Below are 26,386 nucleotides of genomic sequence, written 5' to 3'. Positions count from 1 at the left end.
ATGGTTCTGAACTTAACCCACGTGTTCTCGTGTAGCTGTAATTACTTCGTTTGCATTTCTGTATGCTGTCTCATTGTATGAAAAATCCCACGATTCATCTACTTTGTTCTCCCCAAATTTGGACTTTTGCAGATAACGCCCTGTATGTATGCTTGTCCATGTCTTATGCCAATATTGTCTAAATGTTCGTAGCATTACAGATTGTGATGTCCGGTGGACTATATTCTCCTATTGTCAGATTTTCTACATATTTTTTAACCCTGCAAGGTACTATTATTTTACATAATCCATATAATTTAGACTTACAAATTTGCCTTTCCATTTTTATCTTACTGCATCTTCAAGCTTCCCAGAATAATTTTCCTTCTTCTTAATTAACATCCTTTAGTATTTCCTTCAGAGTAGATTCACTGGTGGCTAATTCAGTTTTGGTTTGTCTGAAAATGCTTTTATTTCTTCTCCATTTCAGAAAGCTACCTTATAATAAAAGCATACATTTTTAGGGTTTTCCTCAGTCTTACTAAGTTACTGGGGTGATATTGGTTTATAGGATCATACAGGTTTTAAGTACCCATTTTTATGGTGCACATTACACTGTGTGCCCACCACCCAAAATCAGACCATCTTCTGTCACCAGATATTGGAGTCCCTCCACCCCACCACCTCCTTCATGTAAGACTGTAGTATCTTCAGGAGTTTTAAGATTAAATCTTTGATTTTTTGAGTTACAAACAGAAACGTCTTTATGGCCAGGTGGTTTCTTGTTGGTGTAATGCAGGGTGTCAAACTCCTTTTCCCCAGGGGCCACATAAGCCTCGCTGTTGCCTTCAAAGGCCAAATGTAGAGCTCCTTGCCCCTAGTTAAGGAGCAGTTACATTGATACAGTCTTGAAATTACATTCGGCCCTTTGAAGGCACCCGTGAGGCTGATGTGGCCCCCGGAGAAAATGAGTTTGACACCCCTGGTCTAATGTAATCATACTCCACATGCTGCCGTTGACTTTTGCATCATGTTTGTCTGTTCTCAGGTTGGTTTGGGACAGCTGCATCTGCACGGGGGGCGTGGAGTAGAACAGAATCATCAGGTAACTGTCCTGCGGCTTTGCAGTCCCAGTTGTAGCAAGAACTACTTTCCCAGATGTACTTCTGCTAAGTCAGTGAAATCATCAAGCTTGTGTTAGTAGGACAGTCATCACAAATGAACTTTCAAGATCTAACTAACCCCTGAGGAAGCTGAACAATGAAATGTGATTGTACCTCATGGGGGGGGGTATTAATTCTAAAACCTAGTTTTCAATATTGCCAAAAATACATATACCATGTCTTTGTTTTTTCTATGGGCATGTGATTGAAGTGTGTCTTAAAATTCCCAGGTTGAAAATATTTCGTAGAACCGAGGAAAATTCATCACTGAGTTTATGAGAAATCAGTATACCACTGTAGTAGTCAGATCTATATCAGCTCATCAAGTTTTGTCTGCTTTAGGTCCTGAATATCACCCTCTCTCTCTTTTTTCCATTAGTACACCTGTCACTTGCGTGAATTATCTACTGCCTGAATTTCATAAGCAGTGGCCTGTCTTTCTAAATCATGCATCCAGTCATGTGGTTCCCTGGCTTAAAGCTCTTGAATGGCCCATAGTTTATTGCAGTTTCTAGTAGCCGAAATACCAAAACCTTTAACATGACCTCCAAGGCCCTGTGTCCATCTCTGTTTACCTCACCAGCCACTTGCTTTCTCAGTCACAGGCGCATACAGACCTTTTCTCAGGTCTTTGACAATATCAAGAACCTCTCCGTCTCAGGGCTTTTTGAATGCTGGTCCATCTGTCTAGAGTAAATATTTCCCAACCCCATTCTTCACCTTGCTGAGTCCTGGTCATCCTCCAGAACTCAACTGCAATATCTTTTCTCCTAATATCTCTCTGACCCTCTACTCCTGTGGTGTAGTAATAGGTCATGTACCACAGTTAGGATTTCTGAAAATCTGTGTTCCTTATGGCCCTGTCCATTGTAAATAATTAATTATGTAAATCAGTTAATTGAGTTGTTTCCTCTGCAAGAATAGAAGGTCCAAAAAAGCATGGGTCATATTTACCTTGTCAATTTTATTCCCAGCACCACGCAGTGTCCAGCACACAGTAACCTCTCAATTAATCTTGTCAGACTCATAGAGCTTTGCTTTTCTATTATGCCAGCTAAATATTCCAGTTAAGGTTATTTTATATACCATATCCTATCAACTTTAAGAATTAGATCCTAACAAAATACACTCAAAAACAAAACTATAGAAAATAGCTATGTTTCTTAAAAAATTCCAATAGCATTTGTCTTTAGGTCATTAAAATGTATGTCATTAGGCCAGTGAAGCATCATATAAGCTGGTTAATAAAAATGTTAGGTGAGAAACCAGAATTCTGGGGGAGTTTGATGTATACCTTTTATACAGGAAGTTTTAAAATATTCTTGTTGGTGTATGCTGCCTACCTGTGAAGCAACTAAACGGTGATAAATTATTTCACAGGCTTCAAAGCAGGAGGAAAAGGATTTCCCAGTATATAACTGTATTAATCCAACAAATATTTGAGTACCTACTGTGTGCCATTCAGTGCTAGCCGTTCTGGATATAATGCTGGACAGAATAGCCTCATTCCTTGAATCCTTATAGTTTCCAGTTTAATAGAAGTATTTGATATTTTTTAAATGATCATGCCAGAATACATGTAATAAATTGATTGTTGTCACTATGGAGAATTAAAAGGTCCATTAACATTAAGGAGTGGGAAGTGGTAGTTTTCTCTAAGGAGACTTTTAAATTGAGCCCGGAGGTAAAATCATCCCAGGCCAAAAAGAACAACATGTGCATAGGTCCTGAGGCAGGAAGGAGCGAAGTTGATGTGCCCAGAGCGCAGGGAGCAAGAGGAAGCCAGCTGTACTGAGACGGACAGTGTCTGGTCCTGTCGGTCGGTATATTCCCTGCAGTACTTCAGGGGGCTGTAAAGACCGGCATGTTGAGATTTAAGAACAGTTGCTTTGGATAACCCCAAAAATGAAAGTAGGGGGATCGGGGAGGGGAGGGGAGTATTTGAGAAGTTCAGGCAAGAGATGATGTAGCTAAGACTAGAATTGTGGTGGTGAAGGGTAGTAGCTGCCTTCAGGGTGTATGTGGTGGCAATAGGACTCCGTGAGGAATTGGGTATGAGAGGGAAGAGGGGCGGTGGGGAACCTGGGAGAGATCAGTGGATGTCCTGTTGCCATTCACTGAAACTGAGATACTGCAGAATAACAAGATTTGTTAAATGCTCCTGAAATAATTATTTTGGTTAAAAGCCAAGGATGGATTCTATTAAAAACTAATTATTTTAATAAATTCTTTTCTTACAGCGAGCATTTGACTACTTCAATTTAGCCGCGAATGCTGGCAATTCACACGCTATGGCCTTCTTAGGAAAGGTACTGTACTCCTGTACTCCTGTGAATATATTATGAAATAGCAAGAGGTGTTGGCAGAGTAAGTACATATTCTGTATTCAAGATCTACAATTTGCCAGAAATAAACTGGAAGTAAAATTTCTAGTGCAAGCTTCTTGCATCTTGTCTTAAGGCATTGCCAGTCTGCGGCATTTGCCTCAGTGACTTAAATATAACATAGCACTTGCTCGTCAGTATGTTGATTCTCAGTTAATATCAGCTACCACTATCTGAGTTCCTACTTTTCATGTATCATAGGTAATAATGAGGAATTTATGCGACGTAGTTTTTTGCTAGTCTGTCATAATTTCTGTTAGTGTCCATGCTGAATAGAGGCAATTAGATTTAGTTGTAATTTGTCCGAAGACCTTTCATAGTCTTAAATGAGGGAGCCATCACCCACCTGTTGGTGCGTCCATTTCTCAAGAGCATGTTTAAGTCTGCAGACTTACTGAATAGATTCCACATGTCATGGCACAGTCTCATAACTTCCTTTTTCACTATTTTGAAAGCTACTGTAGTGTAAACAAATCAGTATTTTTTACTTTATTTATTTAATTTCAATTCTATTTTATTGTTTATAATGTTATGCTTGTTCCGGTTTTTTCCTTGGCCCTGATCCACCCAGACCCCACCACTCCCCCAGGCAGTCCCCACACCATCGTTCATGTCCATGGGTCGTGCATATGTGTTCTTTGGACACTGTGTTCCCTATGCTGTACTTTACATTCCCATGACTATTCTGTAGCAGCCAATTTGTACTTCACCTTTTTTGCCCATCTCCCCCAACATTCTCTGTATCTGTGACTTTGTTTCTGTTCTGTTTTTTCATTTGTTTTTTTAGATTCAATTATTGATGGACATGTATTTATTACCATTTTATTCATATTTTTATCTTCTTTTTAAAGAAGACCTTTTAACATTTCATATAATACTGGTTTGCTGGTGGTGAACTCCCTCAGATTTTTCTTGCTGGGAAGCTCTTTATCTGTCCACTTCTAAATGATAGCTTTGCTGGGTAGTGTAATCTCTGTTCTAGGTCCTTGCTTTTCATCAGTTTGGATATTTCTTGCCTGTTCCTTCTGGACTGCAAAGTTTCTCTTGAGAAATCAGCTAACAGTTTTATGGGAGCTCCCTTGTAGGTAACTGTTTTTCTCTTGCTGCTTTTAAGATGTTGTCTTTAACTTTGGCATTTAATTATGATGTGTCTTGGTGTGGGCCTCTTTGGGTTCATCTCGTTTGGAACCCTTGGAGCTTCCTGAACTTGTATGTCTATTTCCTTCACCAAATTAGGGAAGTTTTCTGTCATTTATTCAATAGGTTTTCAGTTTCTTGCTCCCTCTTCTCCTTCTGGCATCCCCATGATGCAGTGTTGGTACACTTGAAGTTGTCCCAGAGGCTCTTTACACTGTCCTCATTTTTTTGGATTCTTTTTTCTTCTTGCTGTTTTGATTGGGTGTTTTCCTTCCTTGTATTCAATCCAAGTCACTGATTGGATTCTCAGCTTCATCTGCTCTACTGTTGATCCCCTGAAAATTGTTCTTCATTTCAGGTAGTATATCCTTCATTTCAGACTGCTTTTTTTTTAATGGTTTCCATGTCCTTTTCTATGATGTTGAAGTTCTCTCTGGGTTCATCTACTCTCCCCCTAAATTCATTGAGCATCCTTATTACCAGTGTTTTGAACTCTGCATCTAGTAGATTGCTTGTCTTTATTTTGTTTAATTCTTTTTCTGGAGTGTTGTTCTTTCATTTGGAACATGTCTTTTGGATCCTCATTTTGGCAGCCTCCCTGTGTTTGTTTCTATGTATCAGGTAGAGCTACTATGTCTCCCTGACTTGACAGAGTAGCCTAATGCAGTAGGTGCCCTGTAGGGACCCTGGAGGGCACAGCCTCCCCTGTCACCCAAGTTGAGTACTTGAGGTTCACCCACAATGTGGGCTGTGTACACCCTCTCCTTGTAACTGTGCCTTGATTGCTGTGGGCAGATCAATGGGAGGAATTTACCCAGGTTGATCAGCTGAAAGGACTAGCCTTGACCACTGACCAGCAACCTCTGACCACCGTGGAGGAGTGGTACTTACCTAAGTAGAAGTCCAGTGTCCTCCGAGTCCTACCCTTGAGTATGTTACTTGTGGAGGTGGCTCGGTCGTGGTGCTCTGACATGGTCTGTAGCTGTCCACTGGGTGCACAGGCTCTGGGTCCTCCCAGGAGGCACAGTCCAAGGTCAGCCACCCCCTGTGTTGTGTCCAGGGCCACCCAGCATAAGCTACAAAGCAATCTGCAGATGGCTGCTACTTGTGCTGAGTTTGGAGGTGCCCAAGTGAAGCCAAGCTGTGAACCAAGGTCAGCTATTGCTGGTGCCAGGCCTGGGGCCACTTAGTGAGAGGGCTTGCTGAGGCAAGATGCTGCTTATTTGGGAGAATTGAAGAATGTCTGAAGTGTGAGCCAAGACAAGCCATTCATGTGGAAAAGCCACTGAAAACAGCTTGGGTAGGCTTGAAAGTCGGGCAGGGTGGAGCCTCAGGAAATCACCAGTATTGGGCAAACATTGTGAACCAAGTTGATGGAGTCTGAGATACGCTGCCTGCCTGCCAGCTCTGTGGGGAGGGCTCGGGAAAGGAACAGTGGCCTCTGTCAGCACTGCTTGTCTGGGAGAAAGCTGCCCCCCGCCCCCAGCTCTTGCCCTGATGTCATACACTTCAGTTCCTTCCTGTCTCTGGTGCCTTTCAAGTTGCTGCCTCACTGCTGGCTCAGAGGGAGTGAGTCTGAGTAAGTCCAAGCACAGGCCCTTTAAGAGGACCTGCCTGGGACTCAAGAAGTTTCTGTCTTCCACAGCCTCAGTCCCTACTGGTTTTTACATCCACAAGTTATGGGGTCTTCCTGGCACTGGAACCCTGGGCTGGGTGGCCTGATGTGGGGTTAGGACCTCTTATTCCCAAGATATCCCTCCCAATTTTTAACTACCACATATGGGTGTGGGACCAGCCCATTCAACATCTCCACCCCTCTTACCAGTCTCAATGTGGTTTCTTCTTTAATTCTGTAGTTGTAGGGTTACCATGGTTTGCAGGCCCTCACTCAATCCACTGAGCTACACCAGCCAGGGCGTATAGTTGTCATTTTAACGTGGTTGTGCGAGGTGGTGAGCCATATTTACCTACACCACCATCTTGACTGAAAGACCAATCAGTATTTTCGTCTATATCCAAATCCTGAGATTACAAGGCTCAGACAGACTATATCTCAAAGGTTTTTCCAAACAGAAATATCTGATCAGTGTTTGCCACGTGATCACAATTAGTTAACTGGGGCCTGAGAACTTTGCATTTAAACATTAAGTGGTATTCCTTTCTATTCTTGTTAAGCATTTAAGAACTTTTCAATTGATACCTTTCAATTTTTGCTATATAATTATCTAGCCCTACCTCAAAAATGATGTCCTTTGTCATTAATGTGTAGGATAAAAACAGTATTAGTCATTCTGTTCTTTCCCTTTGTCCTTTATCATGTTCCATACCTGGTACTCTAACTATTTGGTGCTTGAAACATTTTAAAGTAACCATTTACTTAGTTATTTCTTTTCCTGGTCTTTGACCACCTTTCATCTTAGCCTGGGGAAAGCGGTGGTAGAAGAGGAAGGAAAAACACTGCCGACAGCTCTCCTTTCCTTCCCCGTTTAGTCCCTGATCCCAAGCCGTCTGTCACCCCATTTTAAGTGAGGGAAAAAAGATTCATCTGGGGGTTAACAATTTCTTGTCCTGAGATTGATCTATAAACTGATTTTATATAGTAAATGCTTAGAGGTAAGTCATAAATTCGTTATGACTTAGAATGTATGGTAATGTAAAAATGTCTGCTTTAAGGTTTTGCTTTTAATTCTAAAATATTCTGCGGGGACTTTTTAATTTTGTTGAAAGATTTCGTGAGATCTCACGAAAAGCAGAAAGAGATGAGGCAGGAAAGAACGTAATCGGAGTCTGTTTTGCAGATGTATTCCGAGGGAAGCGACACTGTGCCTCAGAGCAACGAGACGGCTCTTCACTACTTCAAGAAAGCTGCGGACATGGTGAGACCTCACGACCAAGGGCGTCGAAGTGTGTCCCGCAGTGTTGTCGTCTTAACACGTGTTACATCAGAGGATTGGTTACAACCGAGTCATACCGTAAACTGTTTAAAGCATTTATGTAAATACGAGTCACGAGAATGAATTGGCTAGAAAATAAATCTTCCCAATAAAAAGCAATTCCTTTTTTCTTAGGGATCAGATTGCATTTTAAGTTTCTCTTGAAATTTCTCTGGGAAATTTTCTGATCAGGGAAATAATTGATTTTTAGTAGTGGAATTGAGGGTTATATAATTTACCTTATCTATGTTGCAACTTGAGGTTTAAAACTTACATAATTGGCTACTTTTGATAAGCACAGCACATAATCTAGGCTTTCTCTGCCGCAGAGAAAGCGACCTGCACCTGCAGTGCGTGCACGTGTCTCTCTGCCAACTGTCTGTTACCATAGTTCTCAATGTCAGTTGAGTGTTTCCCAGGGGTGCTCTGACACTTTTGAAGATGCTTTCCGTCCCTCTGAGTCAAATTCTAGATTTTTCTCTTTCAAATGTCTAAACAGTGATTACCTTTGCTTTACAACGTGCCAGTAATGTTAAGAATGTCTTTGCCACCTGATTGCAATATTACATGATTTTTAACTTTCCCCCTTGGCCTCTTCTTTCTTTGTTGGGGAGGGAACTTACTAATAAAAAACTACTCCAAAAAAATGAGTTACCTTTAGTTACTAAAAGCTGAAATACATTAGTTATGTTTTATATTATAAATTCATAGAACATATGGTCAAAAGGTAAGTCATCCAAATTTAATTGTAAATGATTTTAATATTTGCTCTTCAGCAAATTATTGAAAGCCCCCAAATATCTAAATGTCAGTACTATGTTTAGCCTGATAGGAAGGAAAAAAATTTGTTTTGAATTGAAAAGTGCTAAGAACATGTTTTGAATGTGCTTGTAAATTATTCCTCTTGCAGACATTTAGTCTTGTCTGTTTTGTAATAAATTATTTTCCTCTTTTTTTCTCTGGTTTACAGGGCAACCCAGTTGGACAGAGTGGGCTTGGAATGGCTTATCTCTATGGAAGAGGGGTTCAAGTTGTAAGTTTGCTGTCTGACATTCTGATTTTAACAAGTGGTCAGCCAGTGAGGTAGAGTCATTCCCGAACCAGCCTCCAGTCAGCCCAGATAGGCCGTTTCATTGTAAGCAAACATCACCTTTTCTCTCGTCTCTCGTTCTCTCACTGATGCTGTCTGCCCTGTCTACTCCTCCTTCTCTCCAAGACTGGAACATCTCCCTTGTGCTTCTTCACTCAAACCCAAGGAAATGCTCAGGTCTCTCCCCTGTAGGAGGAGGAAAGCTTTCCCGCCTTCCCTTTGCCTCCTGGACACCACCTCCCTCCTCTGCACTGCAGCCCTTACCGCACAGCCAGGTTTCTCCAAAGAAGGAGCTGCGCCAGCTGCTACCATTCACGCTTTAGCTCAAAGCAGTCAGGCTTCTGCCTCGTGTAGCTGCTCTGTCCAGGTCTCCAGAAACTTCCTAAATGGCACTCCAGTTGACATATTTTGGTTCTGTGTCGCATGACCTGTGTCTCCCCTCAAGTGCTGTCGCTGCGAGCTCTCCTGGTTTTCCTGGGCCTTTGTTCTCACTCTCACGCGCTACTTCTTCCTGTGGGACACCTGGGTTCTCCTTGCTGCCCTCTTCTGCCCTCTGTGTGGAATCTCTAAGCAATCCGTTCCTTTTACTAGGGTCCGAAACTAAGGGCCAGGTTTGGGATTCTAACCTATATGCATTGCCTAGCATAAGAGACAGTGATGTGGTCTCATTTTGATTCCTTCTCGTCATTTTAGGATACTGAAATTCAGTATTGATCTTTGTTTCAGTTTTCCTCTGTGGATACATATGATATCTGAAGTGTAATGATCATGTAGTATTCACAAAGAGCACTGGGAAGGAATGAATAAGGAGAGAATAATCATCCTTATTTAGTATTGGAACAACTGAGGTTTAAAAGGGATTGGTTGGTTAGCAGAAAAGACTGTTTCTTAAATCCTTTGCTTGTGTTCCACTGCTGGTGTTGATGCTGAGAGCAGAGGTGCAGATCGTTGCACCAAAACTCGATTTGCTTTTCTCCAAACTCTTAACTGTTAATCCTCCTGTGACTTCAAGTATATTATTATCTCTATATTATAAAAACCAGGAAGTATTTATAATGGCTCTTTGAAAACATTTTGTGTGCTTTGTTAATTCTTTTTAACTAATCTCCTGCCTTTTGATTACATCAGCCTTTTGAGCTTTCCAATCTTGTGACCATGTGATGAGATGATCTTTTCTTACAGAATTATGATCTGGCACTGAAGTATTTTCAGAAAGCTGCCGAACAAGGCTGGGTGGATGGACAGCTACAGCTTGGCTCTATGTACTATAGTAAGTAATGGTGGGATTACCAGTAAATTCACCAAGATAATTTAATTACCTAATTTCACTAGATGTCACTATGATGTGGAAATGAGAGCTAGTGAATACTGGTTGATTAACGTTCTCCCAGTTCAATGATTTGTGCATCTTGTTTCTTATTGTGAATTATATTAATGTGTGTTAATACACAGATCTCTATTAATAGGATTTACATCTTTCCTGAGTAAGGATTCTGAATTTTATTTTGTTTTACTTCTCTGATGCTTTAGCTAAATCTTATTTGAGATTATTCTTGACCTTTCATGTGATTTTTCTTTACAGATGGCATTGGAGTCAAGAGGGATTACAAACAGGCCTTGAAGTATTTTAATTTAGCTTCTCAGGGAGGCCATATCTTGGCTTTCTATAACCTGGCACAGATGCATGCCAGTGGCACAGGCGTGATGCGATCCTGTCACAATGCAGTGGAGGTAAAGGCTTTTCTACCAGCTTCTGTACAGGAAATTAATATGCTCGGTAGGAAAATCTGCTGTTATAACTCTCGTTTTCTTTGTGCAGTTTCTTCTAGAGTAGAAACAGGCGCAGCCTGCTAACATTAGTGTATTGAGGGAGACTCTGACGGTCTGTGTTACCGTCACACTCGCTCACTTCATTGTCCCTCCCAACTAGAGTCAGTGTTAACAAGGACAGACATTGTTGGCTGCTGTCTCTCTAGCACATAAGACAATGTGTGAGACACAGTGTCAAAAAAGCATATGCGTGTATGCTCAATGAATGTTGCAAAGGGGGATGCTAACACCTTCCCGTTGGAACTGCTGGGCTTTAGCTCTCTCCTAACTGGCACTTCAGAGTGACACTGATACATCCTCAAAAAAGTTTCGAACCTCTCTGTACCTCAGTTTTCCGACTGGTAAACTGGGGTGTTAATAGGATTCACCTTAGAGTGCTCCCTCATAGACTTCACGGGCAGGTTAAGTGAGTTGACATACATTCTATGTATAAATTACTAGAACAGTGTCTGGTCAGAATAAATTATTTGCTATTTTTCTAAAGATTTTATTTATTTATTTATTTATTTATTTATTTATTTATTTTTAGAGAGGGGAAGGGAGAGAGAATGAGAGGGAGAGAAATATCAATCAGTGTGTGGTTGCCTCTCACACGCCTTCAACTGGGGACCTGGCCCACAACCCAAGCACATGCCCTGGAGATCAAACCACAACCCTTTGGTTTTCAGGCTGGCACTCAATCCACTGAGCCACACCAGCCAGGGCTGTTCGCTATAATTCGTATGCTGTTCTTCCCCACCCCACCCCCATATGCTATTCTAAAGATGAAGTGAGCACTTCAAATATATACATCCCAGACTTTTGTATGTATTTAATAAAAATCCAGACATGCAGAGAGCATGCTTTACACACACTTGTGGCCCCTGTGAAAAACTGATCTTCTGGCATAGCTTTCTTAGTCTTTCATTGTTTTGTCTTTTCTTCCTGTTCACACAGCTGTTTAAGAACGTCTGTGAGCGGGGCCGCTGGGCCGAGAGGCTCATGGCAGCCTACAGCAGCTATAAAGAAGGCGCCTGCGATGCCGCGGTGGTCCAGTACCTCCTGCTGGCCGAGCAAGGCTACGAAGTGGCCCAGAGCAACGCGGCCTTCATCCTCGACCAGAGTAAGGCGCACTCCTCCTGCCCGGGGTTCGGGACACCAGGGCTCGCTCCACTCGGGGGACCTGTTTAAAGAGACAGGCACAAAGAAACTTCTTTATTGCTGTAAACAGAACTCTCCACCCATGCTTGAGTTATTCCACCTCAGATCTCCAAGCCATCCACGTTAGTTGTGTGGAGCTGACAGTAGAAGTAGAACTGACTTTCATCATAAATCGACTGCTTTTGGCAAATACATTTCAAAATACAGCAGATACAAAACATTGTTTTTCCAGCCGTGGTTAGGTCCCCAGGAGCGGTTCAGTGGTCAGTCTCGTCTTGGTTCTGGGGATAAAACATGTTTCAGGACATAATGTTGCCCTAAATGCCGTGATTCCCTTTAACTCAGTATTGTATTTCAATACCTGTTTAATTTTATTACAATATATTTTCTAGTTAATATATGTAATATCCCAATTCTTACTTAAATTGTGCTGCACATATCACCCTAGTTTCCAAATGGAGCCCAGGAGGCAAGTGCCTTTCCGTAAACGCCTGATTTGTGTCACATCTCTCCCTGCAGGGGAAGCAACCATTGTGGGCGAGAACGAAACGTACCCCCGAGCTCTGCTGCACTGGAACCGGGCTGCCTCTCAAGGTGAGCGGGGGCTCGCCCAGGCCCTCTCAGCTTTTCGGGTTTTTTCGTTTTTTTATTTCCTATAAAGATGAAGTCCTGTCATTTATCACATTAAAACTAAGCAGAGGTACTAACTATTGCTTGCATTGTTAGTATGGTTTGCATTGTGGTTGGTATTTATTTTTTAAATGGAAGTTCTAGTCCCAGGGTTTCTAAGTTGAATTGCAAGGTGCTTGTACTGGGCACTTACGTCATGCTCTGGCTTCCTCTTCAGTTTTCGGTAAAAGCCCAGCATATTGTGTAAATGAGAATCGAATGGAATGTAGAATGGAATATTAGTCTAAACCCCAAAAGATTTTAACTTTTTCCACTGTGTTTTGCTTGAGTATTTTTCCTCACACATACAACTCTCCAAATTGTCTTCCTATCCCTTCTTCGAGCATAAACAGTAATCCAGGTGAACTGGTTTAAAGTGTACGTGATGTAGAGTAGGGCCTGGCCGTTTAAAGAGCATCATCGCAGGCGCAGGGAGCACCGCCCACCTGGGTTCACCTCTCCCTGCCTGTTACAAAGCCACCTTCCAAGAAGCAGTACTTCTCGTTCTCATTTTTACTGAATTTATAGCTTGGCCGAAAGGTTTGTTGTTAAGTTTGTGTACTACAAATTAAAATTCTGTTTCATGTAAGCATATTAACAGGAAGAGAAAAAAACAGTGTGCTCTGTTTTAAATACTGTACTTATTGGCAGTTTTGCATTTAACTTCTGTTTAAGGTTACACCGTGGCTAGAATTAAGCTTGGAGACTACCATTTCTATGGATTTGGCACTGACGTGGATTACGAAACTGCGTTTATTCATTACCGTCTAGCATCTGAGCAACAACACAGTGCACAGGCGATGTTTAACCTGGGATATATGCATGAGAAAGGACTGGGCATCAAACAGGTGAGTGTGGCTGCAAAACACATGTTCGAATTGTATAAATTGTGATTTGGGGGAAACGTCTGCATTTTTATAGAAAACAAGCTTTCTTGGGAATGTGCTCAGATTTCAGATATTAAGCTACGAGAGTTTTGTAATATTTCAAAAGACTGCCTTTCTGTCTCTCTCACCTTCCAGCTCACACACATACTGACGTCCCTAATGTGATATTTGGGATATTAAGCCAAAAACAGATGCATGAAAACAGAAATGCAGTGTGGCCTCTATTGATAACTCCTTATTTGAAAAGCCACCCATGATCAGACAAATTCTGTTCTTTTCTAAATTATTGTGAAATGAATTGAGATGATTACTTTTTTTTTAGATGATTACTTTTGATGATAAACTTATTTCTGCTTTTTATTGATAAAATTTTTATCAATTACAGTTTGCATTAGTTTCAGGTTTACAGCATAGTGGTTAGACAAGCATATACTTCACAGAGTGGTTCCCCTGGTATTTGCAGTCTCCGCCTGGCACCACCTAAAGTTACTACAGTATTAGTGACTGTGTTTTCTCTACTCTGCAACCCTGTGTCTGTTTTGCAACTGCCAGTCTGTACTTCTCAATCCTGTCAGCCCTCCATGTGCCCCCCCACCCCTGCTTAGTTCTGGTTCTTAAACCTAATGAAAACTAACAGTCTCTAGACCCATGGTCTGAGTTTTTGCCTGTGCGCCTTTAAAGAATTTTGAAAGCTATCTTGTGCATTTGTAGGTTGACATTTAAATTTTTTCATCTTAAGTTTCAAAGAGTTTAAGTTCTAGCTAGCTTAAAGAACATTTTTAATAAAATTATTAAATTACTTTCAATTGACTTAATATACATTACTCCAAATAATTTGATGCACCCATTATTAATTTTTTTTTAAATATATAGCAACCCTAGCCAGGTAACTCAGTTGGTTAGAGTGTCATCCTGATAGGCTGAGGTTGCAGGTTTGATCCCTGGTCAGGGCACGTACAAGAACCAGCCAGTGAGTGCGTGGACGAGTAGAGCAGCAAGTCAGCCTCTGTCTGTCTCTGTCTCCCCTGCCTCCCCTTCCTCTGTCTCTTAAAAAAAAAAAAACACTCATTTTAAAATATATAGCAAATTCTCGAATTGCATGTTGCATCTCTTCCTTTTCTCCCTGAATTTTTATTTTCAGTCCACTATTCCCATAGAATTTTATAATAATGTAATGTTTTTTAAGCTTAGGTCTTTTACTATTCACTCTGTTGTATGTATCTTAAATAAATATATATATAAATTCAGATTTTGAATTTTATGTCCTTGGATTATAGGCTCTAAGTGCTAAGGAAAATTTTTGAGATATTATTAGTCATAATTAGTCAATTACAAACATACTGCTAATAAATTTTGATAAAATAAGTACATGGGAAAGAAAAGAATTGTATTATAGTCTTTAAGATCACATCCCTGGAAAAATAGACAAAAAACTGTACTTGAAAAATAACTAAATAAAATTTAAAAAAAAAAAAGATCACTTAATTCTTTAAACCGCTATAGGGTTATATGCTATCTTAGTCAATTTGGGCTGCTCCCTGAACAGAATACCATAGGCTGGGTGGCTTAAACAACAGAAACTTATTTCTCACAGTTCTGGAGGCTGGGAAGTTGAAGGTCAGACTTGATGTCTGCCGAGGGCCCACTTTCTGGATCATGGCCAACTGTCTTTCTGGTTTTGCCCTTACCTGAGGAAAGAGCAAGAGAGGAACAGCAGGCTCTACGGGGACTCTTAAAAGGACCCCAGTTGCATTCACAAGAGCTCCACCCTGATGACTTCATCTGATCTTAATTATCTCTCAGACATCTCATCTCCTAACACCGTCACATTGGAGGGGAGGGTTTCAACATACACACTAAGATTCAGTGCATAATATGTGTCAAAAATTGGTGGCCTGCCATTAAAGTCATTTGTAATGATCTATCATCTGATAACTTGGCTGGATCCCTCTCCAGTTTTGTTGAAAGCAAAGAACTGGAATCTAGAGACTTGCAGAGGAGGCGTCCCCCGTCACTGGGGTCGTCCCCTTCCCAGTTTCTGGGAGGAATGACTAAAAAGCTTCACCAAAGCTTGTCAAGTGACCAGTCGTACCCCCCACTCTGCCACTTAGAAGCACTTGGTTGACCTAATGTTCTTAAGGGACAGTTGTTCATTTTCGGTCAGAGTGCTTTTTTATCATGTTTGAACACTGGTTTTATTCTAATTATAATACAACATGTAAATTTTGATGTTTTACATTTACATTGATGTTAGATACTCGAACATCATTTATGAAGACCAGAGCTGCATTCAGTTTGTGGAAGGTCTGTGCCCCGTAACACAGTGACCAGGCCTCCCCTCACTGTCAGATCAGTCAGCCCAGCCACCGTTCCCCCTGAAGTCTGGCTGTGTTTTCTAATTTAAATAAAAGCAATACGTGTTTGATGGCTAATGTAAAAATCACACCATAAGTTGTGACTTTTATGGGCTACACCTAGGAATAATTTACTAAGAGCAGTCAGGATTAAAATCATATAATTCTAACACTGTTTTTATAATAGGTCATAAAACAAGAAACCAATCTAAGGAACAAAATTAACTAATGAGCAAAACAGAATCCGAGGCACAGAAACAAGGAACAGACTGAGAGCTGTAAGAGGGGAGGGGAGAGGCTGGCCCTGGGTGTAGGAAGGTGGAGGGAGTAGACAGAGGACCGGGACGCATGGCCCATGGACATGAACAACAGTGTGGGGTCTGTGGGTGGGTGGGGGGCTGGGGAGGGGGAGCAAGGGGGGGATTCAGACACCTGTTACAGCATAAACAGTAAAATGTATATATTGAAAAAAAATGAATCAGTATGCTTTTATCATCTCATTTAATGTACTGTATAGCTTATGTAAATTCTTGGGAATAAAGAATGTGATAAAAGGCGTCATTGAGGAGGGGAAACTCTAGGGTTCAACTTTTAAGAACAATTGAATAATTATGCATTAAAATGACTGTAAGCCCATTAGTTTTTATAAGGCATCATAATCTTTTTTCTATTTTTCTTATTTTTTTAAATGAAAGACATTTATACTACTAAAAACTAATCATCTAGTGTAAATAGAAAAATATTAAGATATAAATAAGATGAGTCATAACTGGAATAAATAATTCAGGATGTAATTGATAGCTATAATTTATTTATTTTTTTAATTTTATTTGTCTAGAGGGGAAGGGAGGAAGAGAAATATCAATGTGTGGTGCCTTTCATGTGCCCCCTACCGGGATCTGGCCTGCAACCCAGGCATGTGCCCTGACTGGGCATCAAACCAGCGACCCTGTGGTTCCCAGGCTGGCACTCAGTCCACTAAGCTACACCAGCCAAGTTCATAGCTACAGTTTAATTACCCTATTTACTCATACTCGTAGAATCTATGTTATCACATAGTATGTATGATCTGTGAACTTAAAAATTATGGCAGTCCAAAAAATGCCAGTATTTTTTATTTTTTTAAGTCAAAGACACTAACCATACTGTTACTGTTGTTTGAAGATGCTCTTCTTTCCAATTAATAGCATACCCATTATAGGGAATGGCTAAAAGTAATTGTTATGTTTAAATGTGTGGAAAAGTCGTTTTTAATATTAAGCCTTTCTTTCCCATGTCTGAAATGGAATTCTTTCCTAGGAGTTTGATATTCTTTGGTAATAGTCAGGTCATGGAAGAAGTAAGGTGGTGAATGAAAATTTCACAACTCCCACTGTCCCATTCTACATATATCTGAGTACTCCAACCTGGGCCAAAATTAGCAGTGACTTGTTTCACCCTTAACAGAACTATGTCTGAGACTGGGAGGCACAGGGTGGGAGTCCCTTCACAGTGTCCATGCAGATGGCCCTTGGAAAATGTTGTCTACTGAAATGGAATATGTCTAATCTTAAAGATCACTGCTGCAAACTGAAACCAGGAATTGAAGGAAGTTTTAAGTAGGAAAGAAATTAACTTGCAGCCTACTGGTCACCCCTGGAAACGTCCACGCTGACAGTCTTGTCTGTAGGGGGGAGACTGTGCAGCACCCAACTCTGAAAGTCTGAAAATGCAGGCCAGGCCGCGTGTCTGCACAAGTAGGTGTCAGGTTGGGGAAGCACGAGTTGTCTTAAATTGCTCAGTGACGTTTTTCCAAATTAAGCAGTTAAAGAAATACTACCCAGTTAAAACTTGGGTTTTTTCTTTAGGTGAGGGAAATTTTAAAATGCAACTTGAGAGGTAAAATAAATTTTCTACTATATAAACTAAAAAACAATTATTTTAACAGAGGTAAATTTTGGTTCATGACCTATCTTACAGGACATCCACCTCGCGAAACGTTTCTATGACATGGCAGCGGAGGCCAGCCCCGATGCACAAGTGCCCGTCTTCCTAGCGCTCTGCAAGTTGGGCGTCGTCTACTTCCTGCAGTACCTGCGGGACACAAATGTAAGTGGTCCCTGCCTCTTTCACTTAAAATACAGATGATGCGTCACCTGGCCCAGGGGCTTGTATTTTTTTTAAGATTTTATTTTTAGGGAAAGAAGAAGGGAGAGAGTAGAGAGAAACATCGGTGTGTGGTTGCCTCTAGTGCACCCCCAACCGGGGACCTGGCCTGCAATCCAGACATGTGCCCTTGACTAGGGATCGAACTGGTGACCCTTTGGTTCACAGGTTGGCGGAGGTGTGTATTTTAAATGCTGGGGGAGAGGTGAGGAGTATTCTGCAAGTGTCCAGTCTTCTCCCTTCCCCAGATGAAGTACCTGTAGACCTCATCAGGTGAGGGGTAAATGTAGCCACCTGCAGCTACAGTTTTCAGGTAGCGTTTGACCAGTGGTTCCCAGTGCTGAAGCATTTTGCACTGATACAGGTGTTTTCTGATTGGGGGAAAACAGACTAACCCAGTTTGAAACAGTAGTTAGCTAAATTCAGTAAACATTAAATCAAATGACTGCCTGCCTAGCAGTGACTCAGACCTCACATAAAAATAGAGTTTTAAAAAAGAAGAAGTAAAACCTGGTAACCTGCCCAGGCCGTTGCACTTTAGATTCTTCTGATAGTGAAACATGCTAAAACTACCACCAGCGTTTTGTTCTCTAAAAATACCTGAAGCTACTTAAATAAGCTAAAGGCAGAACCTAGATAGGGGATGGGTTAGCCATCCTCTTCCAAACTGCCAACTTTAGTTAACAACACTTACATGTAGGTGCTCCGAGTCTCCAGTTTGACATTTTGTTTCCAGTGCCTGTAGTTCCTCATAAAGGATTAACCAGTACAGCATTTGACTCTGAAATTCTTAAAACACATGCAGAAACAAGGGCTATTCAACTTTAATTCATTCTGGACAAGAAAAGGGTCGCGTTGCAACCTCTAGTTACCATCTTTCAGACTAGATAGATTTACTGTCTCGTCATTGGATTCCAGGATGGATTCTCTCCTGTGTTACACAGATACAAATGCAGTTGATGGTGCTCCAGCATCTGTAAACGAGAAATTCGACCACCCCGTCACGCAGCCCTGGTTCATGCCACTGAGGGTCTCGGGGGCCCCAGAGGACTGGAGACATGGGGCTCTGCCCTTCCCATTGCTTGTGCATTTGTAGCGGCACATGTCTAGTTGCCTGACAGCACGAGCCAGGGTGCGCTGTGCGCTCTGCTGATTGAAGGGATCTTCGATCCTTCAGTTAAAAAGCTGCCAGCGCCCTGCTTCTCTGCAGGACTATTCCAGACCCTTGTCTCTCACAGTTTCTCAGACTAATGAGCTGGCAGTTACAGTCCAGGGTTTGATCATACAACTCAACATGGCAAGAAAGTTGAACAGTCAGAGAACCAGGAACTCTCCCATTGCTGTCCCCACCCCAGGAAACACAGTTAATAGTTTCTTGTAATTTCTTTCCAGAAAAATATATTGTCTGTATGAACTGGTATATGCTGTGGGGACATTTAATTTTACTATTTTTTTATCCTCACTCAAGGACATGCTTACTGATCTCAGAGAGGGGAGGGGAGGGAGAAGGAGCAGTAGAGAAACATGAATGCGAGAGAGAAACATCGCTTGGTTGCCTTTTGTATGCACTCCGACCAGAGATTGAATCCGCAACCTAGGCATGTGTCCCGAGTGGGAATTGAACCCATGACCTTTTGATTTGCAGGATAGTGCCCAGCTAACTGAGCCACACTGGCCAGGGCTTACTGTGTGAGCTTTTAAAATGTAATTTTACTAAAACGCAAAGGATTATACTCCATGTTTATTTTCTTCGTGACCAAGTGGCAGGAAATAATGAGAGTGACTTAAGTGACATTAGGACAATTGAAATACCATAGACTAAGAACATAATTTTAACTTTACATTCAGGCGTTAAGTATTTAAATTCAGAATTTTTTCTAATAAAGATTTTATTTATTTATCTTTAGAGGGGAAGGGAAGGAGAGAGGGAGAGAAACATCAATGTATGGTTGCCTTTCATGCATCCCCTGCTGGGAACTGGCCTGCAGGGAACCGGCCTGCAGCCCCAGTATGTGCCCTGACTGGGAATTGAACCTCGATTGTCTGGTTCGCAGGCCCGCGCTCAATCCACTGAGCTACCGCAGCCAGGGCTAAATTCAGAATTTTTAAAAGGCATTCATTCAGCCCTGGCTGGGGTAGCTCAGTGGATTGAGTACGGGCCTGTGAACGAAACAACTGTGGTTCAATTCCCAGTCAGGGCACATGCCTGGGTTGCAGGCCAGTTCCCAGCAGGGGACGCACGAGAGGCAACCATACATTGATATTTCTCTCTCTCTCCTTCCCTTCCCCTCTAAGGATAAATAAGTAAATAAATCTAAAAATACTACTACTAATAATAATAATAATAAATAAAAATGAAAAGCATTTATCCAGCTACTAAACACTTGAATTCTGCCATCGTCAGTGGCCTGAGAGAAGTAATAGAATAGCCTTGCCGTCGTCACAGCAGAGCTCCGCAGCTGGTGCGCCGTGACCACGGATGGGTTGCAGGTGGGCCAAGATACAGATTTTTCTTTTCTCCCCTTGGCCCGCCATTGTCCCCAGTGTTTTTTTCAAATATTTTCTGTGGAAAATGGTTGGGAACTAGTGCCTTAGATTCCTAATGGAAAGAAACCCTACCAGGCACCTTATAATATACACAACTGTTATGAAATAATAGCTCAGTTTCCGAGATGCATTATCTTTTGAGTTTCAGTCGAAGGCTTCTAAAACTTTTTTTAATTGCAAAATGTTCCTAAAGTCAGTTATTTTAATAAGTTCTGTATTTATCTCTTAATTTGTGATGTGATTTTCTTGACTCCTTCTCTGATGTTTTAGTGATCAGAATGATTTTTTATGTTATTCCCGTTAAGGTTCGAGATATGTTCACCCAGCTTGACATGGACCAGCTTCTGGGGCCGGAGTGGGACCTTTACCTCATGACTATCATCGCGCTGCTCTTGGGAACAGTCATAGCTTACAGGCAGAGGCAGCACCAAGACGTGCCTGCACCCAGGCCGCCGGGGCCACGGCCAGCACCGCCGCAGCAGGAGGGGCCGCCAGAGCAACAGCCGCCACAGTAACAGCCTCCGTGTCCAGCCCTGGTCAGTGACAAGCAAGGAAATTGTTTGCAGAGAACACCTACCTGCATTTGATTTGGGACTTTGGATCAGTGGCCACCTCCCGGAAGAGGCACAAGGAAGCATTGAATTCCTAAAGCTGCTTAGAATCTGATGCCTTTATTTTCAGGGATAAGTAACTCTTACCTAAACTGAGTTGAATGTTTCAATGCCGTTTGGAATAACAACTCACAATGGCTCTCCCTTTTTTTGTTTCCTGGAAACATGTGAGACACTCAAAGTAATGTCTGCTGTCTCCACCTATCTTTCCTGGGTCCTTTCAGTCCTTCTCTCAGTGTGCGTAAGTTCTCCGATCAACCTTCTTTAAGGACTTGTGCATCGACACTAACGCCTAATCTGTATGAAAAGGAAGCCCCGGTTAGTTGCAAGTTTAACCTTAACATGTTTGGAAAGTCTGAAACTAGAACTTGCCTTTTAAGTTAAAAAAAATCGTCAAAGTATATCAGAATAATGCCCAAACAGAAACGTTTACCAGTCCGTATGCAAGTATACAGATTCAGCATCTTTGTTGTTTTGAAAGGGAAGGAAGGGAAGTTTCTGATCGTTGGTCATTGTCGTGGTTTACACCATGCTTCTCTCCTTCCAAGATGGAAAGGCCTTGTTAGAGTTGTATGTGAACTTCATTTCTTTGGAATGGAATACATAGAAAACATTGTGAACTGACTCCAGGAGCTAACGTGTGCATTTGCCCCACCTGCTTAATGTGATTTGTTAAATGTTTTGACTATGCAGAGCCTTGATCTGGAAGCCAGAGGATGGACTAGATGGGAGAAATTAGAAAACAATATTGCAGAACCCTGCATGGGGTACCAAGATCGTAGACGTACTTTCCCAAAAGTTGAAGCATTTGTTACCAGGATTTCTTTAGTTTGCATTTCGTTTTGCAAAAGAACAAGTCGCCCTCCTGAGTTCTCTAGTACGAAGCACCGCTGCCCGAGTCCGGCCTGCAGTGCCCCCGTCACTGCACTAGAGCGGCACCAGGTACTAAAACAGACAGGGAGTCTGAGACGTGTGACGCGCAGCGGCTGCGGGAGGCCAAAGCCTGTTCATACTGTTCAGGTAGATTTTCGTTTCTGCTGTTTGACGTTACAGTAGAAAGTCATTTGCTTAGCTGTCCTGTTCACCACACTCCCACTGTGAGCCCAGGAAAATTAAGGCTATTACACTTGAGAACTGTCTGGGTAAATTGTAGGGAAAACAGTAGTGAAGAAAAGCTCAAGAACGTCACATACCATACAAATGAAAAAAATAAACCGGAATTTGCATTTCTCTTCATTGTCAGGTGTGGGGATTCACCAGCCTGTCTTTAGACTAAAGCGACATTTGTAGGTGAGCGGGGCTTTCTAGGCCTTTGACCGCAGTCTGTTTAACCTTTTTACTCTCTTTCTATAGTCCCTCATCTGCCAGGAGACTTGAAGAGTTTACGACCTGTAGAGTTGTAAGACTCTGGTTCTCGCAGTTGGGATTGTGTTTAGAACTAGATTTAATTAGTCTATAATGAACATGAAGGCTTTAAATGTGAAGTTGTCTGCTTTGGTTGTTTAGAGTATTATGAGAAACCCGGTGAGCAAAATTTCCTCCCGGATAATCGCTTCCAAATTTGAAAAGGTGGTCATAGCAAGAACCCTATGTCCAAAAGCACATCTGAAGGGTAGGAAATATTACCCTCAAAAAGTATAATGCTGTTAAGGGCAGCTCTTGTAAATATTACGGCCTGTTTGGTCTCTTGCACTGAGATGCGAGATTTGTGTGCGGTTGATGGGCTCCGGGGGTGCCCTCCCGCCTCTCCCCCCTGCCCTTCAGTCAGCACGACCCTTGGTAGCAGTTACTCTTCATTTCGAAGGAATTGTTTTCATTGATTTAAAGTTGAAAATCTCTAAGATGACTAAAGTTCCCTTTTTTCCCTCTACCATCCACCTGGTTTCTTCTTCGGCAGCATTTTTATCTACCTTTACTTCCCTCCATCAGTACCTTGAAAAAATATGGCAGATAACTGCACTACTACCAAAAGCTGGGTGGGGAAGGGCAGGCTTGTTCTTCATGCAATAACTCACTTCCTGTCGGTTCGCCACTTGCCATGCCCTTTTTATGACTAATATTCCAAATATCCCTTTCCCAGCTTTTTTCCACTTCCTGATTTACCCTGGCTCTTTTGCTACTGGAAATTTGAATGGTGTATTTAAAATAACTTAGTTCCTGTGACTTCATGACGCCAGTCCTGTGACTGTCTCAAAATACCCTGCTCCCACCCTGGTCGGGTCGCTCAGTTAGTTGGAGCATTGTCCCATACACCAAAAGGTTACAGGTTCAATCCCTGGTTGGGGCACATATGGGAGGCAACTAATCGATGTTTCTCTCACATCAGTGTTCCTCTCCCTCTGTAAAAAATCAGCCCTGGCTGGTGTAGCTCAGTGGATTGAGCGCGGGCCTGCGAACCAAACAACTGTGGTTCAATTCCCAGCCAGGGCACATGCCTGGGTTGCAGGCCAGTTCCCAGCAGGGGACTCATGAGAAGCAACCATACACTGATATTTCTCTCCTTCTCTCCTTCCCTTGTCCTCTAAAGATAAATAAATAAAATCTTTTAAAAAAATCAATAAGCTTACCCTCAGGTGAGGATCAAACAAAAAACAAAACTCTTTTCATGATACCTAAGCAAATAGGGACTGGGTTTGATGTTTCTCCTAACTAAAATAATGCTCGATACTTAACCTAATCAAATGGCATCCATTTGAATAAAATGACAGTAACTAAAGCTAGTTAATGTCAGTGACATTAAACTAACTCCAGGATTCAGGAGTTCTGATGTTAGCTTTCCGAGTTAGCGGCTAGAGCGCGGCTTCACCTCCCCTCGGCAGTCCGTCTTCCCTGCCTGTTCTCTGGCCTGCCTGCCCGCCTGCCCGCCTGCCGTCACAGGCGCCGCCAGGAGCAGCTCCCCACGTGGGTGACCCTTGTGTAGTCCACCGTTTCAGAGTCTTTTTTCGCTTCCATCTTGTGTTGCAAAGGTAGCCATGATATTTGTTCATTCCTTTTTGTTTGAAGTTTTTGTTTCTGTTTTCTGAGTGAGGCTTATACTATTTTTGGTTAATATTCAAAGGCACAGAAAAAGTAACAAAACTTTTTCAAAGTTCATTATTTAACACTTAAATGAGATAAACTTGTATTAATCTTAATACTCTTGGTGATGTGTGTCACCCTTGTGCGCACATGGTTAACATGTACGAGCTTTACTGCCGAGCTGTTTTATCTCTGTACCGTTGGGAAGTTTTACAGTCTTTCACTTGCTATCTGCTGATGATCGGATTCTTTATTTAATTAAAGAGCTGCTCTTGCCTCCAAGAAACTAAAGGATTTTTTTTTTTTTGCTTTGTTTTTTCCCTCCTTTGCTCCTCATGTTTGTTCTTCAAACCAGTGCTTTGGAAGTATGCATGCAAGCCCATAAAGGAAGACACAGCTCTTCTGTGTGTGTGTAGCCCTTGTCTCGTTGTCTGGCTACACCTGGGAAACACTTCCTCTACAGAGGTTTGTTTGGACTTGACACTTCACATGCTCTTCAGAACAGAACGCTTCCGGCAAAACAGCCCCTTTGCCTGCCGGGAAGAGCAGCAGGGGCCGCGTTTGGCCCAGCGACAGCTAGTGTTTGTTTGAAAGTGAATTTAATATACGTTGCACAACATTATGACTAGAGATGTGCAAGACATAATCAAAGCAAAAGAAACTTCTATTTTCATGAAGATATTTTTTATCAGTCATTGCTCTCAAATATAAATGAAATTATAATATAAATTTCTGAATGCCATACTGTCTTGATGCACTACCTGATTTTTACTATGTAGCAGTCATTGAAAAGAAGCTAAATTCCTCCTCCTCCTACGTGTATTTCAAGAAAATTTAAACTACCCCAAGTAGAAAAGATGTGTATTTTAAAGTGACAGTTTGCACAGGAAAAAGTCTGACTTTGTGCGTGTGAGACGGCTGTCTGGGTTATGTGCGAGGGGTCACCGCCCACGCACCGTTCCTCCGTTTGGAAAGCAAGCTGACACCGTTCTCTGTGACTGGAAAAGGTCAGTGTTGGTACGATCGAGGTATAACCACTATCAATATTTAGAAGTTTGAAAAACACCGTAAGCTGGCATTGGAAGGAACACCGTAGTAGACTTTTTTGTAAATTTATTTTGTATTTAACTAAATACAGTATAAAGGCTGGTGAAGTGTAATATAATTGTGTAAACAAATCCTGTTAATAGAGAGATGTACAGATTTGTTTTGTACTGTATCTTGAAACTTGTGAAATAAAGATTCCACCTCTGGTTATCTTGTATGCTATGATGTACCATGGCCAAGTACCTTTTTCCAGACTGTTTTAAACGTGAATGATTCGATTTTTAATGAAACTTTTTGGAATTTCAGAAGCCTCTGGAAACATTTATTTGGGGTAGTTTGACTCTATCTCTTCTTTACTCTTAACTGCTGAAATTCAAGTTGAGTCTTACTGCAGGAAAAATACGAATTTGCTCAGAAATGTTACCATTTTTTAAAAACGTCAGATCTTTTACTTGAGTCAGCCGGTGACACACAGTAAGCATGATCCACTTTAATCCCGACGGAAGTGAAATGTATCTAAAGTTTGTGCATGCATTGCCTTGTCCCGAAAAGTTTTAAGAGGGCTTACAGAGCCACATACAAGGCTAAAATTTATGTAGAAAAAGCCATATGACCAAAGTAAAGGAGAAAGCAAAAAGAAAACAGTATTAAAGCAGGGGTGAACTTAACGCGTGTTGGAAGTAGGCTTTACAAATCTGGCTGTAACTTCCTAGCAGCCAGTTTCAAAAGGAAATTGAGCTACTGTGTTCAGCTTAAAAGCATCAGGTTGTCGGATAAAAAGTCTGGTGGTGCCTATTGTGGCAAGTGAGAAATTAGATCTCACATGTTACCACAGCCAGCCACCGCAGATGTCCTTGACTGACCTTGGCCAAAATGAAAGCCGTGGGGAGGTCGGGCATCAGAGCCCCATTGGCGGTAGCAGTGCGACGGTCCAGCCTGCAGGTGGGTGTGATGCCTGTTTACCACGGGGCCCCTTTCTGACGGGTCATTGGATGAGTCCCGCCTTGACTGGATGCGCCTTGATGAGAAACGGCCTCCCTCCTTTAACTCTTTTTACGACACCAATTTTGGTTGGTTGCACAGTGGCCTTCAAATTTGCTTATGTTACATACAGCCAAATACATGGATATATGCAAGTAAAAAACCAGAAGTAATTTCTGTAGTTAAAATCTATGAAAAAAAGGGGGATTTTTTTCCTTTCTAGATATTTACCAAATGCTTGAATAGTAAAGTAAAAATAAAATGAGCTTTAGAATCTCTCAGTTGTAAAGGAATGGGTCTTGTTCGTGCATTTCTGACATTATTTCTGCCACCACTTTGGCAGCCGTCAGGTTAAAGAGCCTTATGATTGGATCCTGGAAATGCCACCAACCTTGTAATTTTTTGTTAGTATTACATTTTGAGCAAAACTCTGACTTTCCCAGGGGCCAATTTTTTTTTGTCTAGATTAAT

At 41.7% G+C, this 26,386-nt stretch overlaps 1 protein-coding gene across 1 annotated transcript in view; it reads left to right on the top strand.

The window, feature by feature from the left end:
• Positions 1–25,156, top strand: part of SEL1L (SEL1L adaptor subunit of ERAD E3 ubiquitin ligase) — a 53,529-nt gene extending 28,373 nt beyond the window's left edge. The window contains exons 11-21 of the mRNA XM_037154793.2: positions 1,028–1,084; positions 3,383–3,451; positions 7,462–7,539; positions 8,567–8,629; positions 9,869–9,956; positions 10,269–10,417; positions 11,453–11,618; positions 12,176–12,250; positions 13,001–13,173; positions 17,526–17,654; positions 20,564–25,156. Coding sequence (XP_037010688.2) covers positions 1,028–1,084; positions 3,383–3,451; positions 7,462–7,539; positions 8,567–8,629; positions 9,869–9,956; positions 10,269–10,417; positions 11,453–11,618; positions 12,176–12,250; positions 13,001–13,173; positions 17,526–17,654; positions 20,564–20,773 — 1,257 coding nt within the window. The 3' untranslated portion in view covers positions 20,774–25,156. The remainder of the gene's footprint in view (positions 1–1,027; positions 1,085–3,382; positions 3,452–7,461; positions 7,540–8,566; positions 8,630–9,868; positions 9,957–10,268; positions 10,418–11,452; positions 11,619–12,175; positions 12,251–13,000; positions 13,174–17,525; positions 17,655–20,563) is intronic.
• Positions 25,157–26,386: the final 1,230 nt, after the last annotated feature.

Source organism: Artibeus jamaicensis, unplaced genomic scaffold (genome assembly GCF_021234435.1).
Source record: "Artibeus jamaicensis isolate MK-2021 breed Jamaican fruit bat unplaced genomic scaffold, CSHL_Jam_final contig_851, whole genome shotgun sequence".
NCBI lineage: Eukaryota > Metazoa > Chordata > Mammalia > Chiroptera > Phyllostomidae > Artibeus > Artibeus jamaicensis.
The sequence above is the reverse complement of the archived record's forward strand: the minus strand, read 5'-3'. Positions and strand labels throughout refer to the sequence as shown.